Source organism: Scyliorhinus canicula, chromosome 8 (genome assembly GCF_902713615.1).
Source record: "Scyliorhinus canicula chromosome 8, sScyCan1.1, whole genome shotgun sequence".
In the NCBI taxonomy this organism is placed as follows: domain Eukaryota; kingdom Metazoa; phylum Chordata; class Chondrichthyes; order Carcharhiniformes; family Scyliorhinidae; genus Scyliorhinus; species Scyliorhinus canicula.
Window position 1 is genome coordinate 167,240,893 of NC_052153.1, and position 21,491 is coordinate 167,262,383.

At 46.9% G+C, this 21,491-nt stretch overlaps 1 protein-coding gene across 6 annotated transcripts in view; it reads left to right on the forward strand.

The window, feature by feature from the left end:
* The window catches only part of acsl1a (acyl-CoA synthetase long chain family member 1a), a 295,407-nt gene that overhangs the window by 230,552 nt on the left and 43,364 nt on the right, over window positions 1–21,491 (forward strand). For 5 of the 6 annotated variants that reach the window (XM_038805664.1, XM_038805667.1, XM_038805665.1 and 2 more), the window contains exons 7-13: window positions 2,097–2,275; window positions 3,844–3,876; window positions 9,188–9,239; window positions 9,595–9,668; window positions 11,506–11,583; window positions 19,521–19,655; window positions 21,334–21,468. In XM_038805664.1, the coding sequence (XP_038661592.1) occupies window positions 2,097–2,275; window positions 3,844–3,876; window positions 9,188–9,239; window positions 9,595–9,668; window positions 11,506–11,583; window positions 19,521–19,655; window positions 21,334–21,468 (686 nt within the window). Of the gene's footprint in view, window positions 1–2,096; window positions 2,276–3,843; window positions 3,877–9,187; window positions 9,240–9,594; window positions 9,669–11,376; window positions 11,455–11,505; window positions 11,584–19,520; window positions 19,656–21,333; window positions 21,469–21,491 lie in introns of all 6 variants that reach the window. The other variant, XM_038805668.1, reaches the window with a different exon arrangement.

Below are 21,491 nucleotides of genomic sequence, written 5' to 3' on the forward strand. Positions count from 1 at the left end.
CGCAATTAGCAGCCGGTTCCTGTCCTGAAATTTAGAGAAGTCGGAAATGAAATCATGCGCCACTGCCAGGTGCAGAGTTCACCATGAAGGAATAGGAGTAGACAACATAACGCTTGAAGCCCATTCCACCAGTCATTGAGATTATGGCTGATCTGCAACTTGGGGAGGGGGGGGGGGGGGGGCGCATGGTAGCATAATGGTTAGCACTGTTGATTTCACAGCTCCAGGGTCCCAGGTTCGATTCCCGGCTTGGGCCACTGTCTGTGCGGAGTTTGCACTTTCTGTCCGTGTCTGCGTGGGTTTCCTTCGGATGCTTCGGTTTCCTCCCACAGTCTAAAATGTGCAGGTTAGGTGCATTGGCCATGCTAAATTGCCCTTAGCGTCCACAAAGTTTGGATTGTGTTATTGGGATAGGGTGGGGGTGTGGGCTTAGGTAGGGTGCTCTTTCCAAGCACCGGAGCAGACTCGATGGGCCGAATAGTCTCCTTCTGCACTGTAAATTCCATGATCAGCTTCATCTGCACCTCTTTGCCCCATGTCATTCTGTACCCTATGGTTAATATAGATCTATCAATCACACATTAGAAATTAAGAATCGATCTAGCATCAATTACTGTTTGTGGAAGAGAGTTGCAAACATCTACCGGTTTTGCTATCTCACTTTAGAAAAAACGCTTACTAAATTTACTCCTGAAAAGACTGGCCGTGTTGTTTAGACCTGACTCCCAATCCTAGATTTCCAAACAGCGGAAATTGTATTTCTGCATCCAACCCACAAGTTCCTCTTTAACATCCTGAAAACATTTACCAACCCCAATGCTGGGCCTCGGCCTGACTCACTGTAACATAGAACATAGAACGATACAGCGCAGTACAGGCCCTTCGGCCCACGATGTTGCACCGACATGGGAAGTCAAAAACTAAAGGCCATCTAACCTACACTATGCCATTATCATCCATATGCTTATCCAATAAACTTTTAAATATCCTCAATGTTGGCGAGTTAACTACTGTTGCAGGTAGGGCATTCCACGGCCTCACCACTCTTTGCGTAAAAATCCTACCTCTGACGTCTGTCCTATATCTATTACCCCTCAATTTAAGGCTATGTCCCCTCGTGCTAGCCACCTCCATCCATCCGGGAGAAGGCTCTCACTGTCCACCCTATCTAACCCTCTGATCATTTTGTATGCCTCTATTAAGTCACCTCTTAACCTTCTCTCTAACGAGAACAACCTCAAGTCCATCAGCCTTTCCTCATAAGATTTTCCCTCCATACCAGGCAACATCCTGGTAAATCTCCTCTGCACCCGTTCCAAAGCTTCCACGTCCTTCCTATAATGAGGCGACCAGAACTGTATGCAATACTCCAAATGCGGCCGTACCAGAGTTTTGTACAGCTGCAACATGACCTCATGGCTCCGGAACTCAATCCCTCTACCAATAAAGGCCAACACACCATAGTCCTTCTTCACAACCCTATCAACCTGGGTGGCAACTTTCAGTTGTCCGCAACATGTAAGGACCTCGTATGAGATCCTCTCCATATCTATAAAAATGTGCATGGATCAGTAATGCTAATAAAAATACTTAATAATAATAAAGACTTCCCTCAACTTCAACAACTCCTTCATCGTACCCAAGCAGTACACATCAGGGTTGGAACAGAACAGATCAGAAGCATTCCTTAATTTCACAAAGAATCATTCAATACAAATGACACTGGAGCATAATCATTGAAACCCTACAGTGCAGAAGGAGGCCATTTGGCCCATCGAGTCTGCACTGACCCTCTGAAAGAGTACCCCACCTAGGCCCAATCCTCCACCCTATCCTCGTAACCCCAACTAACCGTTGGACTCTAAGGGGCAATTTAGCTAACCCTGGTGCTGTGAGGCAGCAGTGCTAACCACTGTGCCACCATGCCACCACACAGAAATAATTTTTAAACCTAGGTGGCACGAGCAGCATTGGATGACCATTAGCTTTGAATGAAGCATCTCGAATATTAAAAAGAAAAATCCAAGATGTTTTTTGCAATTTTATCTAACCTCGTGGTTAAATTAGGAATTAACCAGATGCCTCCTTGTTCTTAGCGGATATTGCGGTTGTATTCTGTGACACAGCGGTCAAAGCAGAAGCTGTATTACTGGGTGTGGAAAAAGGGCAAACGCCAGACATTAAGACCATCATTATCATGGACCCTTTTGGTGCTGAACTGAAGAATCGAGGAAAGGCTTACGGAGTCGAAATTGTTTCTTTGAACATAATAGAGGTGAGGTGCTAAGGACAAACCAGTGTTCATGTTTGTTGGATTATGTATTTTTGGCATAAGGCATCCATCATTCTAGTTCACTGCAATGTGGAGAGTAAGCATAAAACCATCTCTCTTTGAGACCCTGCGTACAACCCATCCCACGCTTTTGCTTTCATATAACCACTTGCAGTTATGAGATCTCAGCATTGCAAATGGTGGTTTACAATAACAATTCATATGTATATAGCACCTTTAAAATGAGACAACACCCAAGGTGGTTCACAAGGGCATTATGCAATCAAGAATGGTTCAGCACAGAGGGAGTCCATTTGACCCATTGAGCCTGTGCCAGCTCTTTGCAAGAGCGATTAGCTAGACCCACTCGGCTGCCCTTTCCCCCGTGGCCCTGCACATTTTCCCTCCATGTGTAGTCTCCATTTTTTTCCTCCTCATTGTTCCCATCCCTCCTCTTACTATTATTTATAAGGCACAAATAGAAACATTAGGGTGGATGACCAAAAGCATGGGCGAGGAGGTTTTAAGGAGCGTCTTAAAGGAAAAAAGCTTCAGAGGGAGGATCCTATAACTTGAGGGCTCGACAGCTGAAAGTACAGACGATAATTAAAACTGAGGGATCCTTAAAAAGGTCAGAATTAGTGGACAGCTGATAACTGAGCAATGTAGGGCTGGAGATGATTATACAGGTTGGGAAAAGTGACTTAATGAATGTATTTGAAAACAACAATGAGAATTTTAAAACCGAGGCATTGCTCAACTGGGAATCAGTGTAACTCAGTGAGATCAGAGGTGATGGATGAATGGGCCTTGGTGTGAGTTAAAACACGCAACGCAGAATTTTGGAGGACAGAGGGTAGAACGTGGGAGATCAGCAGGTAGTGCATCAAGTCTAGAGGTAACAAAAGTGTGATTTAGGGTTTTAACAGCAGTTGGGCTAGGAGGGTGGGGTTGAGCGACGCGGGCAAGAAGGAATTAGACAGCCACCGTCATGGTATAGATATGTAGTCGGAATCTTATCCTCAGCTCAAGTATGACACCAAGGTTGATAATGGTTTGGTTCAGCCACAGTCAATTACCAGGGAGAGGGATGGAGTCACTGGCTAGGACACAATGCAGTGGGAGTGAAAGCCCGGCTTCAGCCTTCCCACTATTTAGTCGGAGGAAATTACTGCTCATCTAATGCAAGATGTCCAGAGAGAAATTGATGCTGTGTTTTTGGATGATAAGCATGTAGAATATTCCTCAGAATTCCTGCTAATGTTACTTCTCTGATTACTCAGTAAGGGGAGGCGGTTGTCACTTCTGACATTAAAAAAAATCTTTGTTTTTCTTCTTTGCAAAAGTCATTGTGGAATGAGTATTTTTAAAAGTTCTGAGTTCAGTTAAATGTACAAACGGCAGATTATCGATAGGATAAAATTAATGCAACTCTTGGATCAGGGTTGAGGCTGTTTATATAACAAAAAAGATATAATACAAATCTGATCTATTGAATGTACTTGGTTTGTATACCAGAACCGAAATAGATATGTAAATTTTAAATTTGTTAATTTCTATGTTTCTCCTAGACTGCAGGAAGGGAGATGAAAAGGGACCCACGCGTAAGTAAACTTTGTTTACCCAGTGTTTATGATGAACTTGAGAGCTGCAAACAGCAAAAAGCATTCTGTGATTTTTAAAGTTATTTATCTAGGTTACTAAATACTCAAACCTGCATTTACGGGGCCGTGATTTTAAACGTGTTTCCTTTTATTTATTTACGGGAAATTAGTGTCATTGGCAAAGCCAATATTTTTTGCCCGTCTCCAATTGTTCTTGACAAGGTGATGGTGTCCCAATTATGAGGTTTAGAAGGCTATTTTATTTTGGGACTGTGGTCTTCTAAATTAGGATAAAATGAAGGGAGTCATGTGACCTATGTTAAAACACATCTGACCGCAAACCCAATGGTTTGTTTGTTAGAGATTAAAGGGGGACCCAGGTTGTTTTACTGGGAAGAAGGTACAAGGGGTGCGATCCAATGACCACGCTGCACCCGAAAAGCAGCTCACCGCGGTGCAGCGAGGCTGATAACAGCCAGGTGACCCTGCTCCCAGGATCTACCTGGCTCGCAATACCTCACGGGATTCACTGTGATCACGAGATGTTGCGATGTAAATCCCGGCCATTGTGGGTGGATCACTTTTTGGCAAATCTAAATATTGGAGCGAGACAGTTAGCCTCGCTCTAATGTGCAGATTCCTGGGGTACCTGAGGCTTTGGCATTTATCCCCTTCGCCTCCGAGACCTTGGGCAACGCCGTTCAGCACTGGTCGCCATAAAAGGAGACCTGCCCCTAACGGACCTGCATTCATGGGGGTCTCCCAGGAAATCAGAGGCTCCCAGCTGCATGCCCTTTGGGCATGGTGGCGCACTGGCTCTGCCAAGGTGCCTAGATGGCATTGCCAACTGGCATGGGTACTGCCAGGGTACCATGCTGGCATTTTGTGCACGCGATCGAGCAGGGGGTGCCCTGCATGGGTGTTAAGGGGGAGCGGGTGGCCAGTGACCCTCCCATAGTGCGTTTGGGTGGTGGGGAGGGTGTCAGGGATCGCTTTGGGGCCTCGGAGATTGAGACACCGTTTAATAACAATAATCGCTTAGTGTTACATGTAGGCTGCAATGAAGTTACTGTAAAAAGTCCCTAGTCGCCACATTCCGGCGCTTGTTCGGGGAGGCCGGTACGGGAATTGAACCCCCGCTGCTGGCCTTGTCCTGCACTACAAGCCAGCTGTTTAGCCCACTGTGCTAAACCAGCTCCTGAATGGCATCCCGATCTCTCGCTACACTGAGGAGTTCCAGCGCTGTATAAGGGGCCTCGGCCGCACGCTCCCTGCTGAGGCCCTTCTCCAGCGTGGGTTGCATTGTATAGCCATGTGTTTCTCGGCACAACACGCTCGCTATGGGACTTTGTTCCCATTTAATTGAATCGAGCCCAAGGTGTTTACACTTGGAGACAATGGCAGCAGCCTTTGTGCTGACACCGGTTAGACGCGGGCCTGATTTTTGCCTCTGTTTAATTGTAAAAATGGTGCAAGAGGCTGAAATTCAGAAGTCCCTTCCTGAACATAACACTGTCCATTTTTGTGGGGAATGAAATCATGTGCACTGCACATAGGGTATGGGGTGTCTGTGAGGGTTGAGGGCTGGATGCCCTTTTTCTTTGTTCGATTGCTTTTAAAAATAAATTTTGGACACAGTGCCGGAGCACAGAAGCAGGCCTTCTGCTCAGCCCACCATTTGTTCCAAGGTGGCAGACAGCCTGTCTCCCAGAGACCCCTTATTTATAAACTGTGCCCCCTCAAAGGCATAAGGCATGCTGGCCTTCTTCGGTCGGGGCGTTGAATATAAAAATTGTCAAGTCACATTGCAGCTGTACAGGACCTTAGGTAGGCCTCATTTGGAATATTGTGTTCAATTCTGGTCACAACAGTATGAGAAGGATGTGGATGCTTTGGAGAGGGTACAATCGGTTTACGAGGATGGTGCCTGGTATTGGGGGCATTTGCTATGAAGAGAGGTTAGATAAACTCTTCTGTTCTCACTGGAACGACAGAGGTTGAGAATTCTACAAGATTATGAGTGCCTTGGACAGAGTAGATAGTCAGATGCTCTTTCCTAGGGTAGGAGAGTCAAGGACTAGGGGACAAAGTTTTAAAGTGCGTGGGGAAAAGTTTAGAACAGATGTGCGAGGCAAGTTTTTTTACACAGAGGGTGGTAAATATATGGAACGGGCTGCCTGGGGAAGTGGTGGGAGCAGGTGTGATAGCAGCATTTAAAAAGGCATCTAGATAAATATATGAATAGTGTGGGAATGGAAGGATATGGACTTCGTAAGTGCAGGTGGTATTAGTTTAGGCAGGTACCGTGGTCGGCGCAGGACTGGAGGGCCAAAGGGCCTGTTCCTGTGCTGTATAGTTCTTTGTTCTTAGTTCTCGTCTCCCACAAGAAGAAACATCATTTCAGCACCCACCCTACAAAGACTATTCAAATTCTTTACATGTTTCACTGAGGTCACCACTCATTCTTCTGAACTCCAATAGATACCGGCCCAACCTGTGTAGCCTTTACTCACAAGATAACCCACTCATGCCAGATATCAGTAAAGTGAACCTTCTCTGAACTGCTTCTGACTCATTTATATCACTGTGCAAGTGACATCGTTCTCTAGAGTCTTTAAAAGTTCCCCTTGATTGGATAGCTGCAAATGTGACAACTTGGGTGTAACCTTTCCAAATTTCTCAAGAGTATCAGGCTCTGACTGAAATCCGGCGTGTAGCTCTCCAGCTGCCCACCCATACTTTTAGTCCAGATTTTGAGTCTCCCTGGGGGTAAAATAAAGATTTAGTGGGCATATTTCATGCTGTTACTGGGGCAGGGCAACGTGGGGCCTGATAGGCCAGTCCCAGAGGGATATGGGTGCCCCGATCAGCACAGCAGAAACCACACCCCCCACGGACATGGGGAGCCCACCCCAATCCCCAATAAGTGTTAGGATTTCCAGCACTCCACCCCCCCCCCATCAGCATCGGGGCTGTCATGCATCCCCACTCCTACCACAAGGGTCTACTCGCGCGCCCCCCACAGACATACAACCCTGTCCCCAATAGGATTCCCCAGAGGGTCTGCCCCTGGAAAATGCCAACCTGTGCCAGGGGTCATGTCCCTCTTCCCCAGGGGGCTATACTTAGGTATGCGCCCCGGGGGATCCCCTCGACTAATTCCCATTTTTCCAAACTTGTTGTAAACCACCGTCAAGGTATGAATATTCATTAAGGCGGGGGGGGGGGGGGGGGGGGGGGTCATATGACGAAGTGGCGGTAAGTATATTCAGATATATCCCACCATTTCTGGGCATGGTAAATCTGAAAACGTTTTCCGATTCTCGTGGGGTTTTACACCCGTGCTGCAGTTCCCACTGATGGCTAAAGTGGGCTGAAAACCCCCCCTTATTCAAGAAAGGAAGGAAACAGAAAGCAGAAAATTATTGGCCAGTTAGTCTAACATTATCATTGAGAAAATACTAGAATCCAGTTACTAAGGAGGTAGTAAAAGGACATGTACAGGTCGAGTATCCTTATCCAAAACACTCGGCGCTACTTGCATTTTGGATTTCAGATCCATTTGGTTTTCATGTCCTCGTTGTTGGTGGGTTAATAATGAGCGGGCATAATTTTAAGGTGAGGTGTTTAGAGGAGATTTGAGGAAAAGCATTTTCTGCCAGAGGGTGGTGGGAATCTGGAATGCACTGCTTGGAAGGGTAACAGAGGCAGGAGACCTCACAACCTTTAAAAAGAATGTGGATGAGCACTTGAAATGTCATAACATTCCAGGCACGGGCTGTAAAGTGGGATTAGTATAGATTTGTCGGTGCAGTATCGATGGGCCGAACGGTCTCTCCTGCACTATGACTCTATAACCTTTCTAAAATAAGGAGACTAAAACTGTAAAACAATCCTCCTGATGTGGTCTCATCAATGCCCCACAAATTATATTTATATTCCATTCCATTTGCCTTCCTCTTTTATCTGCATATTAACGTTTTGTGATTCATGTACCAGGATACCCAAATCCCTCTGTTCCTCAGGATACCCAAATCCCTCCGTTCCTCAGGATACCCAAATCCCTCTGTTCCTCAGGATACCCAAATCCCTCTGTTCCTCAGGATACCCAAATCCCTCTGTTCCTCAGGGTACCCAAATCCCTCTGTTCCTCAGGATACCCAAATCCCTCTGTTCCTCAGGATACCCAAATCCCTCTGTTCCTCAGGGTACCCAAATCCCTCTGTTCCTCAGGGTACCCAAATCCCTCTGTTCCTCAGGGTACCCAAATCCCTCTGTTCTTCAGGATACCCAAATCTCTCTGTTCCTCAGGATACCCAAATCCCTCTGTTCCCCAGGATACCCAAATCCCTCTGTTCCTCAGGATACCCAAATCCCATTGTTCCTCAGGATACCCAAATCCCTCTGTTCCTCAGGATACCCAAATCCCTCTGTTCCTCAGGATACCCAAATCCCTCTGTTCCTCAGGATACCCAAATCCCTCTGTTCCCCAGGATACCCAAATCCCTCTGTTCCCCAGGATACCCAAATCCCTCTGTTCCTCAGGATACCCAAATCCCTCTGTTCCTCAGGGTACCCAAATCCCTCTGTTCCTCAGGGTACCCAAATCCCTCCGTTCCCCAGGATACCCAAATCCCTCTGTTCCCCAGGATACCCAAATCCCTCTGTTCCCCAGGATACCCAAATTCCTCTGTTCCTCAGAGTTCTGTTATCTTTCTCCATTTTAATAATATGCTGCTTTTCTATTCTTCCTGCCAAAGGAGATAATTGCACATTTCCCACATTATCCTCCAAATTTTTTGCCCATTCACTTAATCTGTCTCTGTCCTTTTGCAGATTCCTTATGTCCTCTTCATAACTTACTTGCCTACCTATCGTTATATCATCAGCAAATTTAGCAACTATACATTCGGTCCCTTTATCCAACTCATTGGTATTAGTTGTATGTAGTTGATAAGTGTCAGCCTACATTATTTATGTTCCTGCCAAAGTTTTCTAATTCAGCAACAAGAATATGGCTGCTATGACAAGCTGACACTTAGTGGCTCAAGTATCTTGATTTTCAGATTCTTCCAAATTTGTGTATTGGCCTTTCTTTTTCTGTGGTTGTACTGGCACCAGGTGTACTGCAGAGGTTCAACAAAGCGGCTCACCACCACCTTCTCGAGGGCAAATAGAGATGGGCAACAATTACTGGCCTTGTCCGTGACTCCCGCATCCTATGGAAGAATTTTTAAAAAGTCACATGTGAAATTTGAAGGTTTGCTTCAGGATGTTGTTACGTATAACCTGTTATTTTCTGTCTTTACAGCTGCCCCAGCCTAGTGACTTAGCTGTTATTTGTTTCACAAGTGGGACCACAGGCAAGTACCATTGAGAATTAGAAGTCCTTTTTGCCTCTTTTCCAGTGCATATTCCTGGATTCCGATGTCGAAATGCCTTTTGCACTGGCAACTAAAATCACGTAACTGTATTCGTTGTTAAACAGTATGAATCAGTTATATGCATCCAGTTATTTTTCGTACATCACCCAGATTAGTTCCACGCTGAAAAATGCAGACAATCCTCTGACTGCCATAGTTTATTTATGTGACATCAGTTTTCTCTTCAAGTCATATGCAAATTGTATACATATATTAACATTTTGTTCAGATTTGATTCTGATAGTGGACTGACGCTGATTGACAATGGGTTAATTGCTTACCTTTACTCTTTCAGGAAATCCCAAAGGGGCAATGTTGACGCATAGAAACATCGTGTCTAATTTCTCTGCTTTTGTGAAAGTCACCGAGGTAAACGGCAGGTGCTATCATCATGCCCTCTCTTTCCAAATGGCATATGTACTTTTGTATTTATGCTGTGCAGCAGTCAAGTAAATTGATTCTCTGGGTGTGATAGTTTCTAAGTGAGCATGAGCAGTAACCAATGCCAAAATCTTTTAGGTGAAAATGATTTTAGAAGTTGTTTCACTGCATTAAGAGCAATGCCCACTGCATTAAGAGCAATTACCTGTGCTGTATAGGTGGTTGCAGCAGCCATTTTATCAACGGCCATGCCCCACTTCCAGCCATGACATGAAATATCTGATTATCTATATATTCTTATGGTATTTGAAGACCGAATGTTGGTGTACGCACGAGGAGAACCCTAATTGCTCCAAAGTATCTTCTAGAGCAGTGCATCTCAAACTATCTGATGTGGCGTACCGGCAGTTTTTTTTTTCAATGTGCCAGGGACTGGTGAGCGAAACAAGCCAATCCAGGATTACTGTCTCTTTCTTTTCTGGAAACACTCCCAAGTACCGGCAGACGATGGCTCGCGTACCGGCGCCGGTACGCGTACCACACTTTGAGAAGCACTGTTCTAGAGTATCTGATGCTGCTTCTCTGTGGATTTAGGTCTTTATAGTACAAAGATAATCCATGGTAAAAATGCCCAGAAGTTTAATGTGAATGTACCCTTTTCTTAATGGGAGAAGGCCAGGTATTCCATCCCAGAATTATTGAGGACTGTCCTATGTCTTTCACTTGACCCCAGCACATTTTATGAGTAGCTCCATTTACCTGGTTGGCCACAGGACACAGTCTTAAAGGGGACAGGCTATATTATCAGTTAAGTGACATAATGCTGCAAATCCCCAGACTGCAGGTGATTAGCTGGCCTTTAAGCATCTGTTCTGCTTTCTGACCAACCTCAACACAATGGCCAGGACTTTTTGCTAGGCAACGTTGCAATTGTGTCCATACTACAATCTTCATGTGATCCTTCTCTGCCTCCTGCAACATTAGATATTTAATGAGTTGTTGGTTTTATGGATCTCTCTCTTTCAAAGCAAGTACCATTGATTGTAGAACTTCTTCAGCATTAGTACTGCAGGAACTGCAATGAAATTGCTGCCAACTACACTTCACAATTCTGATGGGAGCTATTCAGACTTGGAGAGCTTTTGATTTAAAAAGATCTATTTTCGCAGGTCAACAAATTGGTGACCAGTGGGATATAATTATCAGATCACCACTAAAAGAATGATTGGAAAGTTAGACTATATTAGATTCTTTTAACAGTGTCAATTGCACAAGGCATGTCAAGCCACAAGCAGAATCTATAATAACTTCTAAAAGCAAAGTGATTAAATATTTGACATTTATGGGAAATGGGATGAAGCAAAGAACTTGAAACAGCTGAATTGGACTAAATACTCTCTCCCTATGCTGCAGAATTCTATGATTCTCTATGTATGTAAAATGTTGTTCGACATAAACAATAAGCTGTTGTTTAGACAGTATAGAAGGTTAGAATTTTTGGCTGTAATATTATGAGGTAATTGGTCGATTGAACACAAATGAGATAACAATGCGATTAATAACTATGGAGGACTTCAGATGTTAAGATTTCAAAATATTTCTTTTTCTACACTTTGAACTTTTACTTTCAATTCAAGCATCTGTCTTATCTTCTTTCCTTTCACTTCATTGTCTGCCTGCCTCCATAATCATGCAGAACGTGAACGTACCAACTCCAGATGATATTCTAATCTCTTTCTTGCCTCTGGGTCATATGTTTGAAAGATTGGTGGAGGTAGGTCTCTTCGATAAACCCAAACCTGAGTTGTGTGTTGTGTTTTTACAGGGACAATGGGTGGCATCACCCTCTGACATACACATTTCCTTTTTACCACTTGCACACATGTTTGAACGCTTGGTGCAGGTAAGATAACAGAACTTCAGGATTTAAGCTGTATTTCTATATTTAGAATGATGAAGAAGTGCGGTGCACAATTCAATCTAACTGTTATTAATACTAGGTAAGATTTTGGATTTTCATTCCGTAGCCGCAGAAAATAACCAAACTTCAACTTTGCGGCATTTTGATTTAGTAGTCACAGGCCAGTAAATGACACATTTCAAGTCTATACAGTAACGTTATTGATGATGCATATAATTTAATACCTCTGGGGCGGGATTCTCCCAACGGGAGACTAAGTGCCGACGCCGGAGTGTAAACCGGAGTGTTTCACTCCGGCGTCGGAGGCCACTCCCGCCCCCTATTCTCCCACCCCAGGGGGCTAGGATTGTTGAACTTCGAACTGAATAGAGGTCTTCAGAATTCTGAATGGTTTTCTGAGAGTGTACAGGAGGATGTGGGTAAGTGGGCATCAAGATAAGATAGTCACCAAGAACTCCAAAAGGGAAATCAAAAGAAAGTTCTTTATCTAGAACTAGGGGTCATTGTTTAAAAATAAGGGGTCACCCATTTAAGACAGATGAGGAGAAATCCTTTACTCTGAGGGTAGCGACTCTTTGGACCTCCCTTCCTCAAAAGGTGGTGGAAGTAACGCCTTTGAATATTTTTAGGGCAGTGGTGGATAGATTCTTGATAAATGAGAGGGCGAAAGCTTATCAAGGTTAGGCAGGAGTTTAGAATTATATTTTATTGAATGACAGAGCAGGCTCTAGGGGCCAGGAGGCTTATTCCTGTTCCTAATTCATATGTTCATTTGTACCCAAATAGTGGAGAGAATGGGGAACTCGCTACCACAGTGAGGGGTTGGAGTGAATTGTATAGATGCACTTGAGGGTTAATTAGACAAACATATGAGGGAGAAGGGTTACGATGGTAGATTTAGATGAGAAAAGATAGGATGAGGCTCAAGTAGAGCATCAACACCAGCATGGACTGGCTGGGCGATGTTGCCTGTGTCTGTACTGTATACTCTACATAATGCTGAGTGGCGTCTGGAGAAAGGAATCCCTTTATCCAAAAATGTGAACAGATCAGAGTGCTACAGACATTGAAGTAAGGGACATTTTGGGGAAACAGAATTCTTGGTATCATTAATAGTTCCTTTCCTGGAATACTACAGTTTTTCTAGGAAGAATCGATGGGGGGGGGGGGGGGGGGGCAGTCTGGTGGAATTTACTGCCACTGGTATTCAACTGGGGTGGTGGGGGGCAGTCGCCATACTGAAGGGGGGTTCCTCATTCAAAGGCATTCAGTATCGCCTGGATTTGAAAAATGGTGGGGAGGGGGCTCTCTGATTGGCACTTAATTGCAGTGGGGCCTCCCCAAAGGAGCCAACGCAGGTCTCTCACGGACTCCCTAGACGACAGTGAGACCCCTGGTACCTAGACTAAATACTGCCCTTTGACTTGAAACTAATATGGGAAGGGTCAATTCTAACCCCTCGCCATGTACTATCTTTTTTTTTTAAATAATTTTTATTGAGAAATTTTGATTTTATACAACAATAACGCACCTTAGTAAAATACCGAAAATAACAATAATATTAACAATCATATACATTCGCCCCATCCCCATGAACAACCCAGCATTTTAACAACAACGCAACTTAACACACTATAAAGTTACAGAATAAAATGCCCCCCCCCCCCCCCCCCCCCCGGGTTGCTGCTGCTATTGACCCAGTTACCTATCTCTGAGCCACGAAGTCCAGAAAAGGTTGCCATCGTTTATAGAACCCTTGTATTGATCCTCTCAGGGCAAATTTGACCTTTTCCAATTTTATAAATCCCGCCATGTCACTGATCCAGGTCTCCACGCTTGGGGGCCTTGCATCCTTCCATTGTAACAGAATCCTTCAACGGGCTACTAGGGACGCAAAGGCCAGGACCCCGGCCTCTTTCGCCTCCTGCACTCCCGGCTCCACCCCAACCCCAAAAATCGCGAGTCCCCACCCTGGTTTGACCCTGGATCCAACCACCCTCGACACCGTCCCCGCCACCCCCTTCCAGAATTCTTCCAGTGCTGGGCATGCCCAGAACATATGGGCGTGGTTCGCAGGACTCCCCGAACATCTGGTGCACCTGTCCTCACCCCCGAAGAACCTACTCATCCTAGTCCCGGACATGTGGGCCCGGTGCAGCACCTTAAATTGGATGAGACTAAGCCTCGCACATGAGGAGGAAGAGTTGACTCTCTCCAAGGCCTCCTCCCAAGTCCCGTCCTCTATCTGCTCCCCGAGTTCCTCCTCCCATTTAGCCTTCAGCTCCTCCACTGACGACTCCTCCACCTCCTGCATTACCTTATAGATGTCAGACACCTTCCCCTCTCCTACCCACACCCCCGAAAGCACTCTGTCCATCGTCCCCTGCGAGGGCAGCAAAGGGAATCCCTCTACCTGTCGCCTAGCAAACGCCTTTATCTTCCAGTTCCCCCAGGCCCGCAAACCTCCCGCCAATAAACAGGTCCCTCAATTTGCTGATGCCCGCCCTTTGCCATCCCCTGAATCCCCCATCCGTGTTCCCCGGGATGAACCGATGGTTGCCACCCAGTGGAGCCTCCATTGAGCCCCCTGTTTCCCCCCGATGCCGTCTCCACTGTCCCCAGATTCTTAGGGTCGCCGCCACCACCGGGCTCGTGGTAACCCTCTTGGGGGAGAGCGGCAACGGTGCCGTTACCATGGCACCCAGGCTCGTACCTCTACATGACGCCATCTCCATTCTTTTCCACGCCGCCCCTCCCCCCTCCATCACCCATTTACGCACCATTGACACATTGGCTGCCCAATAGTACCCCAGAAGGTTGGGCAGTGCCAGCCCGCCTCTATCCCTTCCTCGCTCCAGGAACACCCTCCTCACTCTCGGAGTCCCATGTGCCCACACAAAGCTCAGAATACTGCCGGTCACTCTCCTAAAGAAGGCCCTGGGGATAAATATGGGCAGGCACTGAAAAAGGAACAAGAACCTCGGAAGCACTGTCATTTTGACGGACTGCACCCTCCCTGCCAACGACAATGGCAGCATGTCCCACCTCCTGAACTCCTCCTCCATCTGATCTACCAGTCTGGTAAAGTTATGCTTGTGGAGAGTCCCCCAGTCCCTGGCCACTTGCACCCCCAGGTACCTAAAGCTCTCCCCTGCCCTCCTAAGCGGGAGCCTACCAATTCCTTCCTCCTGGTCTCCAGGGTGCACCACAAACACCTCGCTCTTGCCTAAGTTTAATTTATAACCTGAGAAGGTCCCAAACTCGGCTAGTAACTCCATCACTCCCGGCATCCCTCCCACCGGGTCCGCCACATACAGTAACAGGTCGTCGGCATACAACGACACCCTATGTTCCTCTCCACCTCGCACCAAGCCTCTCCACCTCTCTGAATCTCTCAATGCCATCGCCAGCGGCTCGATTGCCAGTGCAAACAACAAGGGGGACAAGGGGCAACCCTGCCTGGTCCCTCGGTAAAGCCGGAAGTACTCCGACCTCCTCCTATTCGTGGCCACGCACGCCATCGGGGCCTCATATAGCAGCCGTACCCATCTAATGAACCCTTCACCAAATCCAAACCTCCCCAACACCTCCCATAGGTAGCCCCACTCCACTCTATCGAAGGCCTTCTCCGCATCCAGCGCCACCACTATCTCTGCCTCCCCCTCAATCGCCGGCATCATAATGACATTCAGCAATCTCCGCACATTCGTGTTCAGCTGCCTTCCCTTCACAAAACCTGTCTGGTCCTCATGCACAACCCCTGGCACACAGTCCTCTATCCTGGTGGCCAGGATTTTTGCCAGCACCTTAGCATCCACGTTGAGGAGAGATATGGGCCTGTATGAACCACACTGCTGGGGGTCCTTGTCCTTCTTTAAAATTAACGAGATCAGCGCCCGTGACATCGTCGGGGGCAAAGTCCCCCCTTCCCACGCTTCGTTGAGTGTCCGCACCAGCAAGGGGCCCACTAGGTCCACGAACTTTTTATAAAATTCCACCGGGAACCCATCCGGCCCCGGTGCCTTCCCTGACTGCATCTGCCCGATCCCCTTAACTAGCTCCTCCAGCTCAATCGGCGCACCCAACCCCTCCACCTTCTCCTCCTGCACGTTCGGGAAAGAAAGCCTGTCAAGGAACCTCTCCATTCCCTTCCTCTCCCCCGTTGGCTTCGACCGGTACAGTTCCCCGTAAAAGTCCTTGAAGACCTCATTCACCTCTACCCCCTTCCGCACCACATTCCCACTCTTGTCTCTCACTCCAGCAATCTCCTTAGCCGCATCCCGCTTATGGAGCTGATGAGCCAGCATCCTACTCGCCTTTTCACCATGTTCGTACACTGCCCCTTGTGCCTTCCTCCACTGTGCCTCAGCCTTTCTAGTGGTCAGCAAATCAAATTTAGCCTGCAGGCTGCGCCTCTCCCCCAACAGTCCCTCCTCTGGTGCCTCTGCATACCTCCTGTCCACCTCCAGCATCTTTCCCACCAGTCTATCCCTCTCACTCCTCTCGCTCCTCTCCCTGTGTGCCCGGATGGATATCAGCTCCCCACGAATTACTGCCTTCAGGGCTTCCCAGACCATCCCCACCTGAACCTCCCCCGTATCATTCACCTCAAGGTACCCCTCAATACTTGCCCGGACCCTCCTACACACCTCCTCCTCCGCCAACAACCCCACATCCAACCGCCACAATGGACGTTGGTCTCGCACCTCCCCCATCTCCAACTTTATCCAATGCGGAGCGTGGTCGGAGATTGCAATGGCCGAATACTCGGCCTCCTCCACTCTCGGAATCAGTCCCCTACTCACCACGAAGAAATCTATCCGAGAGTAGACCCTATGTACGTGGGAGAAGAAAGAGTACTCACGTGCCCTCGGCCTCACAAACCTCCATGGATCCACTCCACCCATCTGCTCCATAAACCCTCTCAGTACCTTGGCCGCTGCCGGCCTCCTACCCGTCCTAGAGCTGGACCGATCCAGTGAAGGATCCAACACCGTATTAAAGTCCCCCCCTATGATCAGACCTCCCGCCTCCAGATCCGGGATCCGTCCCAACATTCGCCTCATAAAGCCCGCATCGTCCCAATTTGGGGCATACACACTAGCCAGTACTACCTTCTCTCCTTGTAGCCTGCCCCTAACCATCACATACCTACCCCCCTTATCCGCCACCACCTCCGATGCCTCAAACAACACATTTTTCCCCACCAGAATCGCCACTCCCCGGTTCCTCACATCCAACCCCGAGTGGAAAACCTGCCCCACCCATCCCTTCCTCAGGCGGACCTGGTCCGCCACCCTCAGGTGGGTCTCCTGAAGCATTGCCACATCCGCCTTTAGCCCCTTCAGGTGAGCCAGTACCCTTGACCGCTTCACCGGCCCATTCAACCCTCTCACATTCCAGGTGACCAACCGAATCAGAGGGCGTCCCGCCCCCCTCCCCCGTCGGCTAGCCATAGCCCGTCGACTGCCCGCCCCAGGCCAGCATCCCCTGCTCGACCCCGTCCCCATAGCGACAACCCCTCACCTCTGTCCCCCCAGCCCCCACCAGCTCCTTCTTGCCCCTACCAGCAGCAACCCGGTATTCCCCTTTCCCCCCCTCCCTTCCCCCCCAGGCTAGGAACCCTCCCAGCCGCGAACCGTCCTCCATTGTACTTCCGTGGGTCAGCTAACTTCTGCTGACCCCGGAAACTCCCGCCAATAGCCCGACCCCTCCCGAAGTGGGATCATCCCCCAATCTATCCCTCCTCCTGGCACCGCTCCAGCGCGGGGAAGAACCAGTTAAGGCCCCACCTCCCCCGTCACCGTCTCCGCCCCCCAGCCCCGCAGTGCGGGAAACCAGAGGAAAGCCTGCGCTTTCGCCCTGCCCCACCACACCCTTCTGACGCAGCTCCCAAATATCAGCCCCCCTCCATACCCCCACTCCGACATAGAATACAGCATACCCCCCCGACCCTCCCCGCAAGATACACAGCCCAAACAATGCCCCAAGCACAAAAACAAAAACATAGCAGAACAACCCCCCCGTAAATAACCATATCAAAATTGCAAAAGTACTAAAACAAAACGAAAAAAAACCGAAGAAAAAGAGAACACAGCAACAGCCGAATCCAGCACTAATATCTTACAGCCGACCTCGCAACCCCCAACCCCTAGTTCAAGTCCAGTTTCTCCGTCCGCAAGAAGGCCCACGCCTCCTCCGGGGAGCCATGTACTATCTGAGCAACACTGGGCAGGCGGTGGGGAAGGGGCCTCAAACGGAGTGGGATCATTCTTTAGGAAGGAAGGTCAGTCTCTCATTACCTCTTCAGAGCTCAACTGGATATATTTTAATCTATGCCTGAACAGAAGCAGTGGTGGCTTCGCTGCCAGGCTAAAGCTGAGAGTTGCATCGAGGATCAGGAGTGGGCCCAGTACATTTTTCTTTCTTTAATTTCAATTAAATTAAAATTTTATGTATGTCAGGAGGAGCAGTAATGTGTAGGACCTCACCTGGGAAATCCATGTTTTCTGATTTTTCTTGACAGGCCCCTTCTGATCCATGTATGTTGTGCCGGGACTAACCAGTGAGCAGTGCCTTCCCCGGCCACCTCGCTCTCTGCCATTCCACCCCCCGCGACAAACAGCTCCTCAAACGCGGTCACAAACATCCCCCACCTTTTCTCAAACCCCTCAGCAGAGCCCCTTAATTCATACTTTATCTTCTTCAACCGCAGGAAGTGGCACAGGTCACCCAACCAAGCCTCTACCCCCCGGGTGGTGATGCCGACCGCCACTCCAATAAAATTTGCCACTATGCAATCAGAGAGGGGAAGGCCATGACATTGGCCTTCCTCCTTTCTATCAGCTCCGGCTTCTCTGAAACCCAAATATCGGCAGCAGAAGGCTTTGCTTTGCTCTTGCTCAGTTTGTTAGTTGTTGCTTCCCCCAGGTGGGATCACCTGTGACTGCAGGGGCTGCAGTGCAAATAAATAGAAAGTATTGGGCGGTACAGAATTACTGAGTTCCACGTTTTTTGGGAATCCAATGATTGACAGAAAACTGCAATTGTTAATTAGGTACAGGTAAACCGAAAGGAAACACTTGGCTGTTAAACTGAAAGTTTGTCATTTTGTGTGCTGCTTTGTGTATAGGTTGAAGTGCTCCTGATATTAAACACTGAAGATTAGAAAATTGATGGTGTTTGTTTGTATGTAGGTGGTGGGCATTAACTGGGGATTCATTTATGCTCCTATAATCTGGGGTTGGTGGGTTTTGAGGTGCATTCAGTGTATCTCTGTAAATGGCCACTTATAAAAATGTGTCAAAAAATGTTGGCTCCAATTAGAATAGAACAGTACAGCACAGAACAGGCCCTTCGGCCCTCGATGTTGTGCCGAGCAATGATCACCCTACTCAAACCCACATATCCACCCTATACCCGTAACCCAACAACCCCCCCCTTAACCTTACTTTTTAGGACACTACGGGCAATTTAGCATGGCCAATCCACCTAACCCGCACATCTTTGGGCTGTGGGAGGAAACCGGAGCACCCGGAGGAAACCCACGCACACACAGGGAGGACGTGCAGACTCCGCACAGACAGTGACCCAGCCGGGAATCGAACCTGGGACCCTGGAGCTGTGAAGCATTTATGCTAACCACCATGCTACCGTGCTTCTGTACTTCTGTACTTCACGGACTGGCTTCCTGGAACAGAGGCCATCAGAATTTATAGGCAGCAAGAACAGTGCGAGAAATGTGCAACAACTTCAAAACAGTATCTGTAAAGAGAAAAGACCGATTAACATTTCAGGGATAACCCATCGTCGTTTCCTGGTAACGTTAATGCACCTTTTCTCTAACCAATGCAGACTCCACTGTTTTTTGTTTTTTGAAAATTGCGGCTTTTTCACTGATATTCAGATTTTCTTTGCAGATTGTGGTTCTTTGTCATGGTGCGCGGATCGGATTCTTTCAGGGAGACATCAGACTGCTAATGGATGACATCAAAGTTTTGCAGCCAACTATTTTTCCTGTAGTTCCTCGTCTGCTGAATAGGATGTATGATAAGGTGTGCATGAATTCTTTCTGCCAATGTTCAGGTGCTAGAATTTGCAAATGGTTTATGTTTCTTGGAAAAATAAATCTGAATTTTGATTATCCTTTTCCAGTTGCCGCTGGTAGATAAGGCTGGTGATTATAACAGGATATTTTCCAAGAATCATGGACACCTATGATTGAAATTGGGGAAGTGATGCTTTCCAAAAGCCAGGCCCAAGCTGGGCTAAATGCCAGCCTTTGAGCTGCTGTCCATATTACAACTTCTTATGAACTGAAAAGCAACCCAGTGAATAACCGCTCCCAAAAGCCAATTTAACTCTGTCCAATCCATTTACAATGGGTCTAAAGAGTTCTCCGTTTGGATTTTGCATAGAAATTGCAACATGGAAACAACATAGAAATTGCAACATGGAAACAACATAGAAATTGCAACATGGAAACAACACAGAAATTGCAACATGGAAACAAGCCATTTGGTCCAAACAGTCCAACTTGGCGTTTATTCATATACGAGCTGAAATCCTAATCCCATGTAACCGTTTCATGTGCCTCCCTCTTCCCCTGCCCCCTCACCACCACCAGCCTTTTGCTTAACTCACCTATCTAATCTATTCTTAAATGTTGACATTGTCTCTTCTGTAATCACTAACTCTGACCATGCATTCTACATCTATCAACTCTACATTAGTAATGAGTTTTTCTTGCTCTGTATCCTAAATTTCCTAAGTATTTAATCTTGGTATGTACCCTTGTTCTAAATTTGTATTTCTACCTACCCAGTCCCATTCCATCATCATTTTAAACACTTCTATTAAATCATCCAATAATCTCTATCTTGTTCGTTCATTTTCATCCTTATCTGTGTCTTTCTCTGCCTGTCTTTTAATGCTTCCGAATCCTTCTGAAACTCGCGTTATGTTTTGTTTAAATGTGCTGTTGTTCCTGGGTCCAGAAGAGGAATATAGTATTGAGTGGGGCTTTTTAAAAAGAAAGGAGCTTGTGGAAAAATCCAGTGGCCACCATTGTAAATTCTAGATATCAAAGTGATATACAGCCACTAACGGTTAATTTTTACCTTTGCCAAATCATTTAAACATGTTGGCACATCATCTAGTGATTGAGGTTCACTGTTGTGAAGAGAGACTTGAGAAAAGGGAATGTCTCCGACCTAGAATTAGAGAATACGAGATTATGATTAGATACGATGAGGAATTATAGGAACTGAATATTGCCACTGGTTGTCAAAACAGTTAACTGATTCCAGGAATTTGTTAATGAAGCAAATAGAGAATTGCTCGAGAAAGAAGGACATGAATGGGTTTGGGACTGAGCAAGAGCATGGAATTAGACAGAATGATTTGTGGTGATTAGGGATATCCCAAACTATGAAAAAAGATCAAAGGGCTGAGTGGCCTACTTATGCTCCTAATTCATACGTTCGTAAGTGACCAATTGTGTTACCAAATGTACGTTTCTCTAACACAAATATAACGCACAGGTTTTGAGTCATGGATCCACATGACAAACACCTCGTTCTTTGACTTGCTTTTGATTGGATGCAATTGTCTAATTTGGGAATGGGAAGAAAATTGGATTCAGTAAATCTTCCCAGTCGATTGCCATTTAATATTTCATCATAACTTTAGTGTTTGTTTCTTTTGGTAATTTAACATGAGTTTGATTTGTAGGTCCATAGCCAGGCCAACAGTTTTCTAAAGCGGCAGATATTGGCATTAGCTACTTGGAGAAAAACAGCAGAACTTCGAAAAGGGATAATGCGACGCAACAGCATATGGGACAAGCTGGTCTTCCACAAAATCCAGGTGTGTGCCACGCTTGCAAGTGA